The sequence below is a fragment of the Acanthochromis polyacanthus genome, chromosome 14 (genome assembly GCF_021347895.1).
Source record: "Acanthochromis polyacanthus isolate Apoly-LR-REF ecotype Palm Island chromosome 14, KAUST_Apoly_ChrSc, whole genome shotgun sequence".
In the NCBI taxonomy this organism is placed as follows: Eukaryota; Metazoa; Chordata; class Actinopteri; family Pomacentridae; genus Acanthochromis; species Acanthochromis polyacanthus.
Window position 1 is genome coordinate 35,501,446 of NC_067126.1, and position 22,224 is coordinate 35,523,669.

Consider the following 22,224-nt stretch of genomic DNA (forward strand, 5'->3'; position numbering starts at 1 on the left):
CTGTCCAGGGTGTCCCCTGCCTTCGCCTGAGTCAGCTGGGATAGGTTCCAGCACCCCCCGCAACCCTAGTGAGGATAAAGCGGTGTATAGAGGATGGATGGATGGAGGACATTAACAGAGAACAGTGGGTTACTCATCAGGAGAATTTGCATGTGTGTGGGTTGCACTGACATGCGTTCTTGTGAAAGTTAAGCCTGTAAAATAAGCAAAATGCAAAACGAGAAGTCTGGGGTTTGTTGAGAGTGAGTACAAAAAGATTATAAGAACAATATACTTTATTTACGTAAAATAATTATGCATTTTCGTATTTCAGAAATTTAATACAGGAATATTAGAAATATATCAAAATCTGCTGAGTCAAAAATATACATACAACTTGTATTATTAAGTGGAGTTAAGCCAGTTTTCTAAGTGGCATGACGCTTTACTTCTTGTGAGTGATTTGGATTGACTACAGCTGCTGACTCCTCTGAGGAAAATAAAACGGGGTCCATTTCATACAGTCAATAAACACAGCCACCAACACGACTATTTAAAAACCTAAGCATGCGAGTAAAGATTTGAGGAACCAAATCATTGACTTTAACAAGTCAGGAAACTCACCTGGGGCCATTTTAAGCAGCTACAGATCCCAAAATTGCCTGTAGAATAAGTGTTTGTAAAGTTCATGGTACAGATGTGTTGCTTCCTTGATCAGGAAGAAAACACAAACTGTCACCTCCGGCTGAGAGACAACCGGTCAGGACGATCAAGAGTCAACCAAGAATCCCCAGAAAATAGATCTGCATGAATGATAAGCTGATGGCACACAGGCGTCAGTGTCCACCTGTGTGTTTTACATCGTCATGAGCTTAGAGGCTGCCATGCAAAAAAAAAAAAAAGCTCCAAAAACCTTAAGGATCAACTGAAGTTAAAGGCCTTCTGCAGGAAAGTTTGTCATCAGAAAAGACAAAAATGTAAAATTTTGGCCACAACAACTCCAAATATTTTTGAAAGACAGAAGATGAGGCTTTTCATCCCAAGAACACCATATCTACCATTTAGCATGGAGGTGGCAGTATCATGCTATGTGGAACTGGTGCTTTACACAAAGTAAATGGAATAATGAAGAAGGAGAATGACCTGGTTGGTTGGATTTTGGTGTTCCAACTAGACAAAGATCCCAAACACATCAAAAATGTCAATAAAAATGGACTACATCAGGCTAGAATTGATGTTCATTCTAGCCTCCCCAAAGTCCTGACTTAAACCCCAACGAGAATCTGTGAACTGAGCAAGTCTGTATCAAAAAGGCAGCAAATTTACTTGAAGTGTACCAATTCTGTGAAGAGGAGAGTCAAACATACAACCAGAAACTTGTAGACAGCTACTAAAAGGGCCTAGTTGAGGTGAAATTTCACCAAATATAAGCATTATTGTTTGTGTATTTTTGGTCCTGCAGATTTCCACAAGGTCTGTAATAGTCTATAAAAGAACTAAAGATTTTTTTGTTGTGACAGACACATGTAATTATTAATTGTTTGACTGAGAGGTTATCTTAAAAAGTTAATTTGGCCTTTCGAGGATGGCTACAGAACAGCTGAGGAGGTTTTATTGTGCAGCTAGCATTGTAGAAACTTCAACATCTCCCTCAGACTGATGTATTCTCTTATTATTCTTTTCTTTTAAGCTTAGCCTTCTTTCAAACGTTTCCTCATTGTCACTTCTTTCCGTCGATTTTGCTAAAACGATTTCAAATGTGGGGTTCCTTGCACTGGAAAGTAGAAACTTATTCTGAAACTCATCACATTTCTCCATGTTGGGATGGCAACAGCGGGGTCGATATGTGTTCACATCTAAGAAGTACAAAGAAATTAATAATATTATAGTGAAAAGCTGTAAAAATGTTTGTCATCAGTGGCTGTCAGTAGTTACATACTGCAGAGAAAGTATGTAGAAAGAACTACACAAACAAAACGAGCCTCTGTTGAGCAACAATTCTGCATAAAGGTCTGAACACACATCAGTGGCTATGAGCAAGGCCTTAACCCTGACTGAGAAATACAATCCACCAGGCGTGTCACGTTGTGCACGTACTACACATCAAAGGCACTACACGCACAGTTTCAATCAACAACGTCCACGTTTGCACACGCGGATCGTCACGTTTCAGGCTTCTGTTTGTTTTTTGTTGCTTTTGGAATCGAGCAAAAAATTTGAACAACATAAACCCAAAAGTTGAACAAAACAAATCAGTGATGCAGAAGTTTGAGTGAAAACTGGATTAACACATTAAAATTTGCAGGTAAAATATTCCAACATTCATTCGCTGCACATTTCTCTGATTTTAATCGGATGGTTTCTGGTTTATCTGACGCATAGTCAGTATCTTTTTGCCCTTACTTAAGCACCATGCTGCATCTCATCATTACATTTAGAATAAAATCATCAGTACTGCATTAAAATACTAAGTCTCAGTTTTAATTTGAATAGGTCTACACCCATTCTGAAAGAGTCCCCAGAGTAAATAAAAAAGGATTCTAAATGTTTCTTTGGCTTCTCTGTGCCATTTTAACATTAGAACGAGCACTAAAGGGCTCAGAGTTCACTGACAGTTGCCACTTAGATTAAACTGTAAAGAGGAGACCATGGAGAAGATAATAATGTGATTAAAAAAAAATCTAAACCCTATCAGCAAGATTTTCTGCCAAAATCAGCAGTAGTGTCAGATGGGCTGGTGCAGGGTTAGTAGGAATACAGGACCACTGTGATTAAAAGGGAGCTGATCTGGAAGGTGAAGCTGTCAAAATTTCCAGTGGATCTACATTTCAACCCGTACCTATCATCATCTACAGGTGGTCCTCGGTTTATGACGTTCTTGATTTACACCGTTTCGCCGTTACCGTATGTTGAAGCTGATTAGGGGCCGGTTGGAACTGGTTCAGTAGAACTAGCTGCTGAATGCTGTATGTCACGCGGTGCTATAAGACGGATTTGTTTACATTTTCGCCAGTATTTTCCTACTTAGTTGTGTTTCAGTGTGAGCTAATGACTGTTTTCTTTACTGTAGTTGAACAAATATGTAAACTGATCCCACGACTATTCAGAAGGTCAAAATAATTGAAATACTGCATCAAGATTTTAAAACTGTTAGTTTTGAGCTGTAACACGTTTGCATTTTAGCATTAAAGATGAATCTATAAATGAATCCCAAAACAGATCAAGAGAAGAATCTCCTTCCTAGCCAGCGGCCTCATACTGTATTTATTCATCTCACTCCTCAGAGGAATAGCTGTACTGCTACACAAACACACACTTTCCCTGATCATAGCTTGTGCTTTGTGGAAGATTGTTATCTGTAGAGAAAATCAATCTGAGCGCAATCTGTTCCCAGGAACAGTCAGTAACAGCACAGAGAGTTTGAGCAGCATCCTCCACAGATACTCAACCCTGACAGAAGACGGTGTTTAAAGACAACAAACAGAAAGTCTGGGTTTTAAAGCTGCCTACAAATCATCTGCCACACAAAGCTTCAGGTTTTCACATGGAGATCGCCATTAACCGACTATTCTAATCAATAATCCGGTTTGTTGTTTATTTTTGCAGCACCAGCCACTAATTTGTGAGCAGGAAGACAAAAAAACAGCCACAGACTGACAAGTACACAACATAAAACAAACACAATGCAGTGTTTGTCCAGGCTCTGTGGTGATGCATGTTCCAGCTCTGACACTTAAACTTAAAAAAAAAAGAACAAAAAGAAAGTGACGTCTAACTTTTTCAGCTCACGCTAGAGTTTTCTCAGTCATTTGTACAGTTAATGATCAACTTACTGGAGTTTTTTTTGTCTGTATTACATAAATATTTGACTGAGAATGAGGCCCTCCTGTGGTCACAGATGTAAAGAATCCCATAATAGCTGCATTTACATACACTACCTCAATTATTCAAGACTGCAGGTATCACAGGCTGCTTGTATTTAACTCTGTGCTGGAAAACTCACCGGATCAATGTCTTTATCTGGTGAAAATCAACTTTTTTATCTTGTTAACGTGCCCATCTGGTGCGTTTACATGCTGAAATAAACATTATGACAGAAATAAGCAGCCAAACTTAATATTTCCACTTTAAAACTGCAGTTATTGTCTCAGAAAACACAGATTCAGACATTTTTAAACAAACCTGAGCAGCCAAACCTGCTATATTACAAACCTATAATAAATATAGCATCTATCACGACTCGCTGTTGTGCAGCCGATTTCATGAAGTTACAAAGAATTTCCTTGTGGAGAAAATGACTGACAGTAAGATTACAGCAATATTACCTTTTTTAGCTTTTTTATTTTTTACAGGTAATTCATGATAACTTTCCTAACATTTTTGTCGTTGAGGAATTTTATTATATATTTCTTGTATTTATCAAAGGATTTTTTAAAAAACAAATTAAATTAATTTTAAGTATTTTTCAGGTTATAATTTGTAATTTTTCATCATATGCCATTATTTTATGTATTTATTTTATATATTTTTTAATTAAATTACACTAGCTAGCAGCTATTTGCTGTATTTGTGGTCCAGAGTCAATGTTATTTCACTGTTTTTTTTAAAGTACTGTTTTAATGTATTTGCTTGACATCAAAGTTGACAGATTATCCTGATTTTTTTTAAAAATTTTAAATGTATTGTTTCTTAGCAAATTTTTCTGGCAGAATTCTGTCAGATACTCATTTGTTTCTTTAGTTTTAAAGTGCAGTTTTTATCATTTCTTTTCATAGCTGTAAAGATGTTTTTTTCTTTTTTTCCTGTTTCTTTTATTTATTTTTTCTTCCACATATGTTTCCAGGACTCTTGCTGCCAGATTCTCACATTTCCCCCGTGGTGTTTCTGTTTTGTTTGCTCTGCTCATACAGAGTCGTGCTGCAGTGTTTGAGGAGTCATAGATCAGCTGCTCAGTTCCAACAGGAAGCGGCGACGAGGATCAGCTCATTTTAGACGAAGCCACGGTGTAGAGTTACAGCTAAACCGGTATTTTATTGAAGAAATTCTAAATATGTAACCTCGATACACGGAGTTTTCAAATCAACAACCAGAGACAGACTGTGGAGAAAAAGGTTACAAAAAAGTTAGATAAGTTGGGTCTTTTTTAGTACATATATATATAAAAAGTAAACAATTTATTTCTAAGAACTTTTAAAAGCCATCATCATCAAGCACTTAGAGGCAAAAAAAAATGAGAAAGGACAAAATATGAAGTTATAAACCTTCTGAGCCTTTGACCTTCTGAGCCTGTAAATATCTCCCTGATATACCGGCAATAATAATCAGAATCTCTTTTTCTGACTCCTGATCAGTGAATCATTGTGTTGCTCCGTGCAGCTCTCTGGTGGATTCATGATCTTTCGGTTTGTGAACTTGACGGAACTCGTTGCCCTTCTTCGCTGTCAACAACAACAACAAAAGATGCGAGCGACCAAGGTCATCTCTGGCTGTTTGGGCGAAAGAGGCTCAAGAGCTCTGATTTCTGAGATGAAGTCTGTGCATTTAGATATCTTTCTTAAGAGGACGATTACGTCTGATTGCTTTTGGTTTCAAGCCAAGGACGTTTCAGTGGAACAGAATGAACAAGAGACGTTGTTCTTCCTCCTCCTCTTTGTTTTGTGCCAGCGTAATTGTGCTGCAATTTAAAAAGATACTTCAAATTCTGGAGACAACACTGGGCTAAATAAAGTCTAAATTATTCGGCAGAATAATAAAGGATCAGAGCAGGAATGAAACGGAGAAAAATCTGTTTTGTGTTGATGTGTGAGTCAGAGCAACACAACAGGTAACAGAAAGCCTGAAAGCCAGCAGGAAGTCCCGGACAGGTGTTTGAACAGAGCTGCCTGGATGACGGGTGTTCAGCTGTTTGTTCACAAGCTCAGAAACGCTCCTCCAGACTTCCTATGAAACTGATCCGTTTGAATTTGTTTAAGTTCAGAACTTCATTTTGGTTTAAAAGCTGCAGGAGCTCTGCTGATGAAGATCATGTGATGTGATTCAAAGCGGTGGAGGTAAAGAAAGAGTTTTAAACGTGAATTAAAGCACAGTTTTCTCCAGTATGATGGTCAGTAATGCTAATTAGCCTGACTTTATCTCAGCATCACATCCTGATCAGTCCAGTGTTCTGTGCTTCTGTCAGCAGAGTTCTCCAAACAGAAAAATGTCATTACCTCAGACCTCCAGTAGAGGGCTCTGCGGCTCTGTTATTGACCTTCACACATCAGAAATACCAAAATAAAAGACAGCTTTTTAATTTAAAAATGCCATTTAACCCTCCTGCTGTCTTCACTTATGAGCACCCAAAAAATATTGTTCCTTTGTCTGAGAAAAATCCAAAAATTCTGCAAAAAAAAATCCCAGAATTTCTGAAAATTTGCAAAACCTTCAAGAAGAAAATTCTAATAATTCCCCTAAATAATAAATCCCCTAAAATTTGGCAAGAAAATTCTTATAAATATTTTCAAAAAATGAGTAAAAATCTTCCCAAAAAATCCGAAAAATATCTAAAGTGATTACATATAAACCGGTAAAATTTGTAATATTTTCTTTAAGAACATTCACAAAAAAATCAACCAAAATCCAGTGAAATTTGCTGGATTTTGGTTGATTTTTTTTGTAAATGCTCTTTCAAAAACATTTTAAACATTTATTTTTTTCCACTGAAAAATGTTCGGACATTTCCCAAAAATGTTGAAAATGAGGACATCAGAAATTTCACGGTGAAAATATGTCTTTTTTTCCCCACATTTCCATTTTCTTTCCACATTTCCAAACTTTAAAGCGGGTCAACTATGACCCGAAGGACGACACGAGGGTTAAGAGCTGCACTTAGTAGGAGAGAAAATTATAAATCAGAGATGATCCTGAGCTTTACAGTTATATTTTAGATGATTAAATGTTTTTCTAATGTTGTAAAGAGCTTTTTGTAGCTATAATACAACGTAGACTAACAGGACAGAAGACATCAGGAGTTACGAGTCCTTATTAGAGGAAGAGGGCTTGTTTCTGGTGTTTATTAGTCCTGAGGTGTGTGTTAGAATGTAAAGAATCAGCTAATGGGGTGAAGAGGTCATTTGTCGTTTCACTGGGAGTTGAATTGTGACGATGGGACGGTTCTAAAAGCAGCAGAAACTTCCCTCACAGGTGGAATAATGAAGGAATATTTAGACATACCCAAGAGTTTAGTGGGAAAACAAAAAAAAACTCTTTTCATTGCTCCTTCCACAGTTAGCAGACATGATTTCCTTCTTCTAATACCTCTTTAGTCTGCAGGTGATTTAACATCATAAAGTCTTTAAGTTTAAATACCCAATTAATGTTAATGTTGTTTAATTAGAGGCTCATTCACAGATTGACTTTCAGCTTACCCAAAATAAAACCTATAATCACGTTTCACTCATAAAACTACAGCTGTAAACAAATCAGTGTCACAATGCAAATTATATTTCTTTGTCCGTTTAGAATTTTACACTGTGTTTTAAAATGTGCTGTGTGGAAATCAAAACGCTCATTTATGGAGGCTTATGTCTAAGTTAAAGCTTAAAAAAATATTGTAAAACCAAAACCTCCTGTCAGTATTTTGACTTCATGTCTCAGAATTTAAAGGCAGAGATTCTGTTAAAAACAACTTTTTCTGATGTTTGTTTATTCTATTTTCTCAGAATCCTGACTTGAAATGTCAAAATGAGTGACACAAACCGTGTCCAGAGCATCCTGTAACGCACACACACCTCTTTATTTTGTTTTCTTACTCTCAGAGTTAGATTTTAAAGCCTGATCATTGTGACTTAAAGTTGGAGTTTTTGCTAAAAAGTAGCATCTAGAGATGATATTTTGATGCGTTATCCTTGAATTCCTACTTAAAATGACAAAACAAATGACTTGCAGCATAAAAATAATTTAATATGTACATAAAAATCTGCATTCCTGGTCAAAAATTAGAAATACTGTGACATGTTTGGGCAAATTTGGAATATATAAGTGAAAGAATATTGATATCATGAGATTTATTCACTTAAAAATCCAGCATGTTGACTAAAAAGATCCTAAAAATATCATAATTGTGACTTGTCTGATCTTGTAGATCAGAATAAGTAGGTTTTCTGGCTTTGCTCATGTTATCTTGAGTATATTAGCAGATGTTTTAACGTGTCATTTAGCATTTTTCTGTTGTTTTCTGCTATAAATAGACTTAAAGTTGAACATTTTGCTAAAGGTAACAGTTTGAGGTGATATTTTGATGTTTTATCTCAGAATTCTGGCTTAAAATATCAAAACAAATGACTTACAACATAAAAATTATCTAAAAAGTACATAAAAATCTGCATTCTAGGTCAAAAATTCAAACTAGTGTGACATGTTTGGATGAAATTTGAATATTATGAGTGAAAGAAAATTGATATTTTGAGATTTATTAACTTAAAAATCCACCATTTTGACTTGACAGATCATAATTAGACTTTATTTTCTGGCTTTGCTCATGTTGAGAGCACGTGCAGGTGCTTTGACATGTCTTTCCTTAGTTATTGTCTGACATCCTCCAGCTCCACTCCAGTTCCTGCAACTCTCTCAGTCCTCTTTGTTCTGCTTCAATTGTGAGTGCAGAGGCAGCAGAGGTTGGATCAGACAGAAAGCAGACGGTGGATGTGGAGGACGAGCAGCAGACAGAAGTTCACCTTAAATGTGATGATGATGAAGGGCTGTGATGATGAAGGGCTGTGATGATGAGGGATTGTGGGAGCGGCTCCACGTGATGGAAGTGGGGGGTTGTCGGTAAAAAAAAAGAATCGATCAGAGCAGAGACAGAGAGAGGAGCGATTCTTCCAGGTACGGTCGAGCTTTCGTGCATTTCTAACTCACATGCTGCGTGTTTCTGTTTTTATTTGGACTTGAGGAGGAGCGTTCGTGCAGCGGTTCGTGCTCGTTTATTTCCGATGGCGTGGACTCGAGTCAGTTTCTCACGTTAATCGCGGAGATGACCGTCCGTTTCCCCTGAGGGAGGAATGGTTGTGGCTGCTGGAGCTGCAGCCTGCAGAGGATCACCTGTAGATCCCGCTAATGTGACCGAAGACGAGCAGCTGATTGGCTGAGATGTTCACCTGAACAAAGGCTGCAGGAGGCTGGAAGTGGTGAGAAGAAGCAGAGTGGAGGTCTGGATGCATGGAGGTGGAAAGGTGAGACAGGAAGAAAAACACTGGGTGGTCTGAGAGTTTCTGGGAAGATAAATAAGATAGAATCAACTTTACTGATCTCTCGTTGGGGAAGGACGAGAGCTATAAAAGTACAATAAGGCTAAAAATAAAGGTGCGGATCATTCCAGAACTGGAGGACATTTGACATCAAATATCCTAAAACATGCAGTTGTTGTGTAAATGTTCTTGTCCTCAGACCAAATCTAAAAAACTAGGAGAAAATAATGTTTGAAAATAGTTTTTAAAATACCAAATAAGTCTGGAGTTCCCCCTAAAATGCCATTTTCCTCTTATCCCACCTCCTGATGACCAAACTGAACCTCTAATAAAACATTTTTTAACATAATATTTTAAATAATAATTATTATACATGGAACGTGTATACCACAACACGTTAGCACAACCTGTTGATGATGTTTTTGTCATTTTTTTGTCCTTTTGTTGTTGTTTTGTGTCTCATTTTTGTCTTTTGTGTCTCGTTTTTGTCATTTTTGTGCCTTATTTTTTTCATTTTGTACCTTGTTTTTGTCATTTTGTGTCTTGTGTCTTGTTTTTGTCCTTTTTGGTGTCATTTTTGTCATTCTGTATCTAATTTTTGGAATTTTGTGTCTTGTTTCTGTTATTCTGTGCCTCGTTTTTGTCGTTTTCTGTCTTGTTGTCGTTTCCATCATCCAACAGTTTTCCTAAAGAATGGGTGGAGCAAAGCTATGTCCTCTCTTCTATTTTCCTTGTTTTCATCCCATTGTCAGCCTTGATTGAATGTCTCCCTGTACCCCATATTATCAGGATCAGACTCATTCTTCTGACTGTTTTCCATCAGTCAGTTTGTCCTCTTGGTCAGCAGTAACAGTTAGCTAAATATCTAGCTTCTACTGCAGAGAAAAAGATCACATTAGCATGGATTAGCAACCCTGTTACTGTGAGTAGAGCAGGGTTAGCAAACAACAAATAAAACATGGAATAAAAATTCACCAATCAATACCTGTTATTGATCCATACGGAGCAGAAAACTGGAAAAGAGAGGGTTGATCATTCAAAAACATTGAAGTGCAAATGTCCTCCAGTTCTGGAACGATCCATAATATAAAGGTCTCATGAAGAAAATATACAACATCATATCATATCTGTACATTTCTATATTATGTAGTGAAAAACATCTTTTTAAAGTCTGAAACTTGACAAATATTTAATGTCAGTCTTCAGCATCATTTGCAAAATGACTTTTCTCAGTATTTTATGCAATATTACTTTCATTATCATGTTCATTGCATCAATTTTATGTGCAAAATTTCATTTTCATTCACAGCACGTCAATGTAATGTGCAATATTTAAATTTCAGATGTTAGGTGTTAATTTCAGATGCAAAATTTCAATATAATGGGCAGTATTTAAATGTCGTGCAGTATTTTAGTTTCAGATGCAGTATTTCAGTATTATATGCATTATTTCAATGTAGGTGCAATATTTCAATTTAAGTGCAATATTTAATTTCATGTGCATTATGTTAAAATTATGTGCAATATTTCAGCTTAGGTGCAATATTTCAATTACATATGTGAAGTATTTCAATATCATGCTACTTTTGTCAGTAGTTTGTGCAATCTCAGTCCCAGTGCATCAATTTCATGTGCAGTATTTCAATATTATATGCAATACTTCAATTTCTGATGCAGTATTTCAGTTCTATGTGCAATATTTCAACAGTATGTTTTTCTAATTAGGGGCAGTATTTCGATATGTTGTGGAATATTTCAGTTTTAATATTTATTAAATTTCATATGTGATATTACTTTACTTGAGAATCATTGCCAGTATTACTTTTTATTTTATTAATTTTGGTCTTGTTTGTGTTTACTTTAGAAATTTTCTGTAAAGTTTCATAATTATTGTATATTTCAGTGTGTTTCTATTGGGGATTTAAATTCTCATGTTTTGCCATTTTGCTTTCTGAGGAATATCTGGCTGAAGAATTTAGTTCAGGATTAATATTTTCAGATGAGTCATATCCTGCCGTGTCTTTTGTAGAAAGACACTCATAAATGCTAACTAATTCATTTCAAAAGAAATGCTTTTCTGTTGTTTTAGCCATGGTATAATTTCTGGCTCTTTTTTGCCAAGAAAAACTGTTTTCAGCCCGAGGTGCTGTTAGGATTTTGACATATTGGAGGCTTTGGAGTCTTCAGATTTGAACCTGATAATTGCACCGTTTTCAAGTTATTTCAGAGTAAATTAAAGATAAAATGTCAGATCCTGTGGTCTATGCAAAGTAAGGTCATCCCTCCTTCTTTGTCTGCTGAACCTGTGATCCACATTAACATCACAGAGAGCAGACTAACCGCTCCTTGTGACTAAACCCTCCTGTTGTCCTCATTTATGGAGATCAAAAAAGCATTGTTTCTTTGTCTGAAAAAAATCCAAAAATTCAGCAAAAAAAATCCTCAGATTTCTGAAAATTTGCAAAACCTCCAAGAAGAAAATTCCAATAATTCCTTATGAGTTCTTTTTCTAAATTCCCCAAAATTTGCCAAGAAAATTCTTGCAAATATTTAAAAAAAATTAATAAATATCTTCAAAAAAATCCTAAAAATATCTAGAATGATTACATATATATCAGTAAAATTTCTAATATTTTCTTTAAGAACATTCGCAAAAAAATCAACCAAAATCCAGCAAATTTTACTAGATTTTGGTTGATTTTTATCTGAATGTTTGTAAGAAACATTTTCAACATATCTTTGTTTTCCACCAAAAATGTTCAAAAATTTCCCAAAAATGTTGAAAATGTGGGCATCACAAGTTTCACTGTGAAAATATATTTCAACCCATATTTTCAAACTTTAAAACGGGTCAATTTTGACCTGCAGGATGACACAAGGGTAAATTTTTTCAGATCTGGCAGTTGCCTCTGTCTGTTTGGCTGGAACACACCTCATGTATCAGATATGTCAGAAAGACCTTGAGAGGGGAATTTTGACAAAATGTGCACAATCATCCACCTAAAGTAGGATTTTGGTTAAGTTCTGTGTGACTTCACTGAACTAGCTTTTCACTCAAAAATCTGTTACAAAATTGCACATGAATGTCTGATCAGATGAAGTGAGGACATTTTACATTTAAAGTTCCAAACTCATCCTTGCTGTGAACACATAATTGTCAAAAACACTTTTCAAAGCTATTTCTCAGTAAGAGATGGAGGTGAATATGCACTTATTCTTGACATTTATGCTGAGTGTATAGCATCCAGAGCAGCAGATTTAAAGTAAAGGTCATTTCATCAAGCAACACATCATTGTATTGGAAAATAGTTCCTTCTTAGATCTAAATGATAAGTGGTATACATCAGCTCTTAGTCGTCTGAACAGGTTGTTTTTCGCTGTCAGAGCCAGTGTGCAGCGCTTGGTATGGGTTCCAGGTTAAGGTGGGGCAGGGATCTGACTTGATTTGACTTCTGCATTGACAGCATGTCGGCGAAGGCTTTGGTTTCTCCCCCAGCGTCTGTACAGGCTCTACGCCAGGTTTGGAGGGCTTTGAACATACCACAAGCAACGACAAGAATGTTGAGAACTTCACAGCTCGGTGCCAGCTCTGCTCGTTACTGTCATCAGCAGCGTCCTGCTAAAACAGCACATCCCGTCATTTTCTGAGTGGATTTTTTAGTATTTGGCCGCTTGAACACTGACATACATACACAGCATACACGTGTCATCCATGTGTAGGAGGCTGTTCTTGGTTTGCGATGCTACTCAGGTGAAAACGCCGGCTAGCAGTTCTTCACTTTCTTGGCTTTCTGATTAACGCTGTCAGCAGGCTGTCACACTGAGGCTGATCTGCTCAGCACTGAGGGTTTTTGTGCTCGGTTCTGTCGAGTGTTAAATCGCTGTTAGGATCTGTCAGATTCAGCTTTCATGGAGCTGATGTTTGATTAGTCACTGACTTGAAATGAGGAGCAGTGTGCTCTGTCATCACCATGTTAACGCTGTCACAGAAGCCTCTGACATTCTTTGTCTGGATTCTTCGAAGGTTTTTTACCGCAAGTCGAACAAACTAGTGCAGCTTTTCCTTTCCATTATATAATACACTGTTTTTGTCACTAAAATGCTCTTAAAGTACAAAACTGTCAGTAACTCAGCGAAGTTTAGGTGGTTGTTAGTTCTTCTCAGTTATAAACGAGGGATTCATGTGTCATCCAACATGTCCTCTGACACATTATTCTTTATGTATGTTACGGTTAGTGGAGTGCACACTAAACAACTGACTAAATGAAATATACTTGGAATGACATCGACTAAAAAAAATGCACATTAAGCAGTTTTCCACTGCAGGAACTAGTGAGCTGATTGTGCAACTTCTAGTTATAGGAACTGCCCCTGTTGGACTTCTTTCAGTCGCATTTATGGGGTATAAAACTCTGCAGGAGGCCCTGAGAAACTGCTACGTGTGGCTAAATGCTAATTGGTTCAACTTGGGCAATATAACAGCATTTTCCCTCCTGATGTCATCTTCAAGTAGCAGCCTCTGACTGTCTCAAAAACACCATCAACAAGGTCAAAGTTTGCCTTATAGATGAAGAAAACAAACAGAAAAGCACCAACCATCTCAGTTCCATCCATTGTTGTTGATGTTTTTGTACATTTAGAATTGATATCATGGTGGAACCTGTCGCTTCAGCTCGTGAGTCTGTTGGATCCTTCAGCCACAATGGAACCAGAAAAGCAGAAAAGGCCGCATGGCTTAGAAAGGCATCTGTTGTGCGTGAAATGTGGATGCATGGTAGGAATTCCTCGCAACTGCTAGATGTGGCTAAATGCTAATTGGTTAAACCTAGACAAGAAAACAACATCTTCCCTCCTGATGTCCTTTTCAAGTCGCTGTCCTCTCAAATATCACGTCAACAGTGTTAAAATTTGCCATTTGCCGACACAACAAAGCAGCAACCATCTTAATTCTGTCCGTTGCTGTCGTCGTTTTTGCTGAGAGCAGACATGGCGCTTGTAAAACTGCTACTTGACCTCATGAGTCTGTTGGATTCTGCACCAAAATGGAAACAGAAAGGGAACAATGGCCGCTAAACCTCTTTGTTTCTACCCCCAGTTCTCAGTTTTAAAAGGCGCCCGTTGTGCATAAAAAAGGCAGACGGTTGGTGGAAATTCCTCCCAGCTGATTATACAGTGGGAAAACATGTGGATGGCGGTGTGACGGCTTGTTAAAACCAAAAACTGCATAATTACTGTAATTTTTCAAAGCAATTTGCAAAGTATTTGCTAATAGTGGCAGCGCCTTCCTAGAGTTTAAAGACACTTTTCTATCAAAAATTGCAAGGAAGGTTAAGTTCCCAAGAACTTTCTCAGGGGTAAAAGTTCCCCCAGTATACTGTAATTAGATAAGAGAAGACTGAAGACCTGCTGGTGTCTAAGAAGCACGACGGCTTCAAGTTCTGTCAGAATCTGTTGCAAAACTGCACAGCAAAACCTAGACTTGGTGGTTGATTCACCAAAATCTCTCCAGCTGCACAATCCTGGTTCTTGTCAGTCTTGAACTTTAAACCAGGAACATGTTTAAATCTATGGGGTTTTTAGAAACACAGCCGCAAACACGAGTGCAACAGGTAGGGCAACTGAGTTCCTCCAAAAGAGTTCCTCAAATCAGATCAGTTTACCTCTGATTCATGGTTCAGCTGCGTTTTTCTTTAAATGTATTTCAAGTTGATGATACTTTTCTAAAAGTAGTAAGACAGAAAATTGTGTGAAAATTGCAAAAATCATCATTTATATTCATTGACATATTAAGGAAAAAGTAAAAATAATCATCTTTGTATCTAGTTGATTAGAAACGCAAAGAAATAATGTTAAATTTTCATCATTTTAAAATCACACTGGTGGGCAAAAAGAAAAAGAAAAGCACATAAGCTTCATTTGCCTTAACTATTATTGCAGCTAATTATTATTTTTAAGTGATTAAACACTTGATAGTCACTTAAACTACAATAAATGTAGAAAAATAGGAATGTTTTCTTATTCCAACAGTCAGAAACTCCAGTGTATTAACTACATGTCGCTATAAAAAGAGTGTCAGACTATTGTGAATAAAGTCAAAAATATTAAAATACATATTGATACAAAGTTTTTTTTATTCCAACAAAGAGTCAAAATCTTAAAAATATCACCTTTATAATGACATAAATAAACAAAATCAGCTGCGAACTCAGACAGAATCTTTGGTTGATAAATGATTCAAAGTAGGTCAGTAAAATTAAAGGTCATGTTTTGTTGACAGCAGCGCCTCAGAACGCTAACAAAGGTTTTTAATGACTGAACTTGACCAGCTGAAGCAGTCTGCATGAATAAATGAGCTCCTCTCTGCCCTGCCAATGAACCCTGACCTCAGGTAAACACTCCCACCTGTCAGCTGGACTCTCTTTCCAGTCCTCCTCCTGCTCTCCGGTTCATGTCTCGACATGCCGACAAACACCGGCGGTGGGTGGAGACAAGGAAAGGAAAAAAAAGGGAAAAAAACAAGATAAACCGGAGAGCATGTCAGACTGAGAGCCAGTGAGAGAAAGAGAGGCGTGAAGGAAGGAGCTGCCAGTGTGAGAAAGGAAAAGGGAATTTAATGCTGCAGTTTGTGGGTCGAAGCCGAACAGAGAAGCATGACAGAAAGTGAAAGAGGAGGGAAGAGGGGAATCAGGAGGACGGGTGAGACACGGTGCGGTTGAATCACTGAGGAAACATTCTGTCAGATTCTAATTCCTTCTCTCTCTGATTCCAGCCTCTGAAGAAGAAGAAGAAGCCTGCTGGTAACCATGGAGCTTCAAACCCAAGGAGATCAGGAAGACAAATGAAGACCTCCACCTGACTTCTTCTTTTCCCTCCCCACATGTCCAGAAACACAGGAGGAGGATAGCAGCTGTAACAATTCCCTGATGCAACACTTTCAGGAACTGTCAGGTTGAGGAAAGAGACGACCGCAGCCTGGAGCAAACCAAAAGAAGTGAACCCACCTGGAGGAGTATGGAAGGTGAGAGTCGTCTCCTGGATGTCAGACCCCCAGGATCAGATGAGTAGATTCGGCAGCAGCAGCTCCAGCTTGCTCCAGGGCCGGAGGTTCTACTGCCGGGAATGGGCCCTGGAGAAGCTGCAGCGCTGCCTGGACGCCCGGTCCCTGCCGGGCCAGGCGCCGGGGCTGCTGGTGACCGGGGGTCCTGGAGCCGGGAAGACCGCCCTGTGCACCGAGGTGGTGTGGCCCACCTCCAAGGTAGGCCGGGCGGTCGGGTTGGCGCAGCGCTGCCTGGCCTCCCACTTCTGCCAAAGAGAGGACCAGAGGAGCCTGGTGCTGTGGAGGTTCGTCCTGGGGCTGGTGGAGCAGCTGAGGGCCTCACCGGTTCTCTCTCCTGGGTACCAAGACATCCTCAACTCCCCGTCTGTGGCCTCCGCTCTGGAGCCCCTGAGCTGTCAACGAGACCCTGATGACACCTTCAAGAGGTTTGTAAGGATTGATTGATTTGCTGTTGATTTTTTTCAGGCCACTCTATATTAAATGTAATCTTTTAACAGCATGTGATAGCAGAGAACCTTCATTGATAATTAGTAGGGATCCACTGATATGTTGGTTTTTTTCAGGTGGATCTGCTTTAAATGTAATGTTTTAACAGCAGAGAATCTGTCACTGATAGTTAGAAGGGATCGACTGATTTGGGTTTTCTCAGGGCTGATACCGATGCTGATTATTGACGATCAAGAAAGACTGCTGACCTACATCTGGAACCTGCATACATTAAATGTAATGTTTTACCAGCAGAGAACCTGTCATTCATAAGTAGGCTTCTGCATTAATGATGGTGACTATTACTGAACATGTTGAATAGAAATATGAGTGACTAAATTAAGACACTCAACTGAGATTGATCAGCTTGTCTCCTGCAGTTGCTGTTCTTCTTTGTTTTTGTAGTATTTCACTGTTAAACCATTATTAACAAGAAAAACCCACAGAGAGCGCAGTCCTCCTCCAAGGCTGCTGAGTCATATCATTTCCGACAGCAGAAATCTTGAAGAACTTCATTCCAGAAAAAATGGCACCATAGACTGTATCCATTTCATATGGATGTACCCACAAACAAAATGAACTGCACTGAGCACTGGCGTGTGTTTTGCATGTGTATGTTTTGTACGGATACTGAATCCTAAATATGTAGTGGACGGCGGGAATTGATGGGACTCAGAAACGCCCCCACAATTTAATCAGTTGTTCCTTGTATCATTTCCGACGGATAAGTCCCGATAAGTCCTCAGCGGTGGATTTGTAGTCGGATCACAATCATGTGACCTCAAGCAGGCAGCTGATGTAGTGTTCACTTGTTGTCATGGTTACAGTGATGCCCTGCCACTACCTCACAATGATACAGAAATCTTTAACAAATCCGTGGATCCAGACTATAAGCCGCATCACTGCCAAAATCTAATCACTTGGACCTTGTGTTATTTCTGACCTTCCCTGATAATTTCATCCAAATCTGTTAGTTCGTTTTTGAGTAATGTCGCTAACAGAGGGACAGACAGATGGAAGGACAAACGTATGCCGATTGTCACGTTACTTCGCCGTTGTTTGGTGGAGTAATTATTGCTTTTCAGACTGTGTTTGAGGTTAATCAGTAGCTGCCTGCTAACTTAGCCGTTAGCCGTTAACATAGCCTTAGCCACTGAGAGAGAAGCTAACTTCCTGGTTTGTGTTTCTGGTTCAGAGCCATTTCTGAGACCACAGAGTGACTTCACACAGACAGAGGAGGCTGTTTTAGACCTGAAGCATTTTATTTAGCAGTAATCGGTCAATAAAATACCAAATATCAGCCACGATAATCCGTCTATGCCTAGTTTGTGTCACTTTTTTTGCCATTCCTGTTTTTCTGAGTCATGGTAGATCTGCAGAGGGCAACATTTTCTGGGGTAAATTTCCCATCAGTTTCCTGCCAAACGAAACGGGAGGAGAAAGTTGCCGAAAGGAACTGTAGCATGGAGCTGCTCAGCGTGTGTGTGCATGTTGGAGTGTGTGTGTGTGTGTGTGTGTGTGTGTGTGTGTGTGTGTGTGTGTGTGTGTGTGTGTGTGTGTGTGTGTGTGTGTGTGTGTGTGTGTGTGTGTGTGTGTGTGTGTGTGTGTGTGTGTGTGTGTGTGTGTGTGTGTGTCTCAGCAGACTTCATGTGTGCGATCATTCTGTGTAAATGCTGCCGCTGGTGGTAACAGGAGCAGCTGTTCATCCAAACACGTGTCTGTGGGAAAAGTGTTTATCAGGTTCTAACATCAGGAGAAAACAAGCTGCTGGAAACCGGCTGAGCAACTTTGTTCTGTTGAGTAAACCGTCGTGATCACACACTTGAACACCTGGTTTATGGGGACTGTAAATGCAGCGCTGATAATCTGGCAGTTGTAAAGCAGAAAAGCTTTGATTAATGATGTTTTGTCAGCTTGATGATCTTAATGTGGTTAGGTTAGATCTGTCACTCAGGCTCCAAACAACACGTATGTTCAGATATTTGCTTGGATGACGCACAAATTTGAACTCTGTACAACTCAGTTTGTTTGTTTTTATTTGCAATTAACAGTCTAAGTATAGAAAAATCTATTTACCAGCGACAGAAGAAAGAGAAAAGTAGGAAATATTCACATTTGAGAAGGTGGAACTGGTAAAAAATCTGTCATTTTTGCTCGATTGGTGACTGATTAATTTGTTCATCGGTACATTAATTTAATTTCTTATTATTTTTACATCAATGTAATGAAAGGTGTTAATTTGTAGGGTATTTAATTTACTGGATCACCAAAAAAAACAGGACTTCTAGGTTAATTTTTTCCCAAAAACTGGTTCTGAATGGATCTCATTAAACACAATATATAGAGAGATTGCAATTTAAAATCATGAATTCCTTAACAAAGGTTCATATGCATTTAATTTTTATCCGTCCCATTTAATATAATGCACAACTCCAGCAAATAAATAGCAGAAAACACAATTCTTTGTACATACCCCATGCCCAAAAATGTCATTTTGCTTTCCCTTAATTAAAATACTTGACAGAGCCATTGATGTCGGCATATAGAACAATGACTAAAGCAAAAAGTTTTAGTTCATTTTTAATCAAAGTTTGCTTTGTCTCACTGCATGCGATGTAGTTCTGACATGAAATCACAGCTCAGTGCTGCTGCAAGGCGACAAACCGTGATATTGAATTAATAGTGGGAGCTGAACACTTGAAAAACGCACAATAGAAAACTCCTGCTGTGAAAAGAAAAATGTGAAATAGCAGTTCGTGCTCATGCTGTGGGAAACGCTGCACCTATTTCTCTCTAAGTAGAGGCGATTTTTGCAGGTGTTCAAACTGTCAGCGGAGAGAAAAAAACGCTCTCGGAGCCTGTAAATGTAAATTGTGACCATCAACAGTAGCCGGGACAGTGGCAGGAAAGAAGACGGCAGCAGCCATTCTTCCTGCTCTGATATTTATTTCTGCTCTCATAATGCGGCCCATTCAGCGCCGACACAATGGGCCTCCAGTGTGAATGAATGCGAGAGTGTTATTTACGACACAACATCCTTTCAGAGAGGGGAAAAATAGAACAAAGAGGTGAAAAATGCCTCCATTACCCCGGTGACCGTCTCAGCACCAGTCAGCGAGGTCACTCTGCTCTCCAGGACGTTTAAACTCCCTGCCGCTGTGTTTACCCGGGGCCTTTAACTCTCCTCCTGTGTTTGCTCTCCCCTGGTGTGAAGCATCGAGCTGGATTCCACATTCCCCTCAGACTGGACCGCAGCCAGCAGCTGTTTGTGTTTGGAACTCTTCTGAGAGAAAGTGGCTGCGGGCGAAACTCCGCCATGTGAGAACAGCCGTCAGCCAGCTGATGAAATGTGGGCTGGAGTTGGCAGCGAAGAGCCGAACACGGGGAACATGTGGGGAACGAGCCTTAAACCGGCTGCTAGCTCGCTGTAGGTAGTCAGCGGGTAGGGCTGCTCCTTCTACCTGCAGATAGAGTCGGAGTTTCGGTCAGAAACATCTGGATTAGTTGTGGTTTCTTACACTCTGTTCGTGCGTTTTAACTTGTAGTTTGGCTTTATCCCTTGTGTGTCCAAAACACCAAAGAGTTTGCAAAATTCAGACTGATCAGATCAAGAGAATGCTTCTATATTGGTGACTCTAGAACTTTACAAACTGGAAGATTCTGTCATTTTTATTCTGCACCTTTCCTTAGAAATCAACACAGTGTTTTCTACTGTACAGATTATACTTTACATTCACTATTTTTACAGCATTCAGTGGCTAAATCATTGGATTTGTTGAGCTTCTCTTGGTAATATAATGTTCTTTCTATTGAAGTGCTCTGAGATGACTTATGTTGCTAAATGATGCTATATGAATGCATTGAAATTGCGCTAAATTGTTCGATTGACAGTTCACAATTGGCTTTTCAAGTCAAACATCTCAATTCTGCAGGCATCTTCACATCCTGATTTCATCTTTTATATTTTACATTAATTTCTGACATGGAATAAAGCCCAACTGCAAGGTGAAAATGCACGATTTTCCTGAACAGAGTCAAAGAAACTATGAGAAATCCAGATGTTTCTGACTGAAATTCCAACTATCTGCAGATAGAAGGACGTCCCAGAAGAGTCAACGTCCGTGACTTCAGGTCACAAATGTCATCTCAGGCGACACATAAGCTTATGAGAAACTAAATGTGTTCTGTTATTCATTCGCTCAGTCTGCTGCAGGACTTCTTCCGACATCATCCATCCATCATCTGTACAATGGTTAATCCTCATTAGGGTGACAGTGGTTGGAGTCTATCCCAGCTGACTGAAGCTTTTTTATGTTTGACACATCCGTGAGGTCCATGTGGCTCAGTGCAGACAAATTTATGTCATATTAGCAGCCACGCCCCCTCACACGCCCATCTGAAGTGGAAAATTTCCTCCAAACATGGATGGAGACAAGAAAACTACAACTAGTTCAGAAATCCAGGCATTTATACGATTCACCACACAGAGATCACCGTGGTAACCCGGTTATGAATGATTCATGCCATGAAATTAAAACTGAACCGTTTGCCAGATGCCATGTTTTAAGTGGTGTAAGTGATGGCGAACTTCTTCTACTCTAGTTTAGTACTGTGGTAGACATGTGTTTGCGACACACTGCCCCCTGCAGGTTGGGAGCAGATGCCACATGGAGCATAAAGCCACATGTTCTCGAGCAGATTTCCAAGCGTCTCATTTCTGCACGTCACGCTCATGTGGAAAACCCTAGTGAGGATGAAGTGGTGTATAGAGAATGGATGGACGTTCATGTGGAAAGTATAGGCCAGCCTTAGGATGAAGGCAGGAGACACCTGGATAGGTAGCAGTCTATCACAGGGATACAATCAGAGACAAACAATCGCATTCAAACCTACGGACAGTTTAGAATCACCAGTTAACCTCAGCATGTTTTTGGACTGTGGGAGGATCTGGAGAATCTGGAGAAAACCCACACATTTACAGAGAGAACATGGAAACTCCATGCAGAAAGATCCCAGGAAGGCCGGGACACAAACCGGCGATCTTTTAACTGTGAGGCGACAGTGCTAACCACTGGGCGACAGTGCAGCCCACTCCAGCAGCAATAATGTCGACCAGCACTGAGACAAAAAAAACGCCATGTACGGAAACGTTGAAGGGATCGTTGCTCCATTTTTCTCACTGTTTAACCCTCTAAGCCCTACTCACTGTGGGTTTAATTTTCACTGCAGTATAAAATCCTGAACCTCTATGCAGAAACATCTGGACCCAGAAAGAGCTCAAAATGTTTTCTGTGCAGCGTAGCAAAGTTGAAAAAAAGGTTGAATTTCTTTGACTATTTATTTGACAAAAACTGTAAAAACCTGAACTCAACATGTGCTCACAGGCGCTTTGAATGTTTGGAAGCAGAATAGTGACTCTACATACTTGAGATGTTTTACTATTTACATTTCAGTTTGCTTCCATACTTCTCTCTT

At 39.1% G+C, this 22,224-nt stretch overlaps 1 protein-coding gene across 4 annotated transcripts in view; it reads left to right on the plus strand.

The window, feature by feature from the left end:
- Positions 1–8,580: 8,580 nt before the first annotated feature.
- Positions 8,581–22,224, plus strand: part of ankrd50l (ankyrin repeat domain 50-like) — a 29,873-nt gene continuing 16,229 nt past the window's right edge. The window contains exons 1-2 of one of the 4 annotated variants that reach the window (XM_022210900.2): positions 8,581–9,191; positions 15,976–16,688. In XM_022210900.2, the coding sequence (XP_022066592.2) occupies positions 16,243–16,688 (446 nt within the window). In that variant the 5' untranslated portion in view covers positions 8,581–9,191; positions 15,976–16,242. Of the gene's footprint in view, positions 9,192–15,737; positions 15,903–15,975; positions 16,689–22,224 lie in introns of those variants that run through there. The other 3 variants (XM_051959192.1, XM_022210901.2, XM_022210902.2) reach the window with 3 other exon arrangements.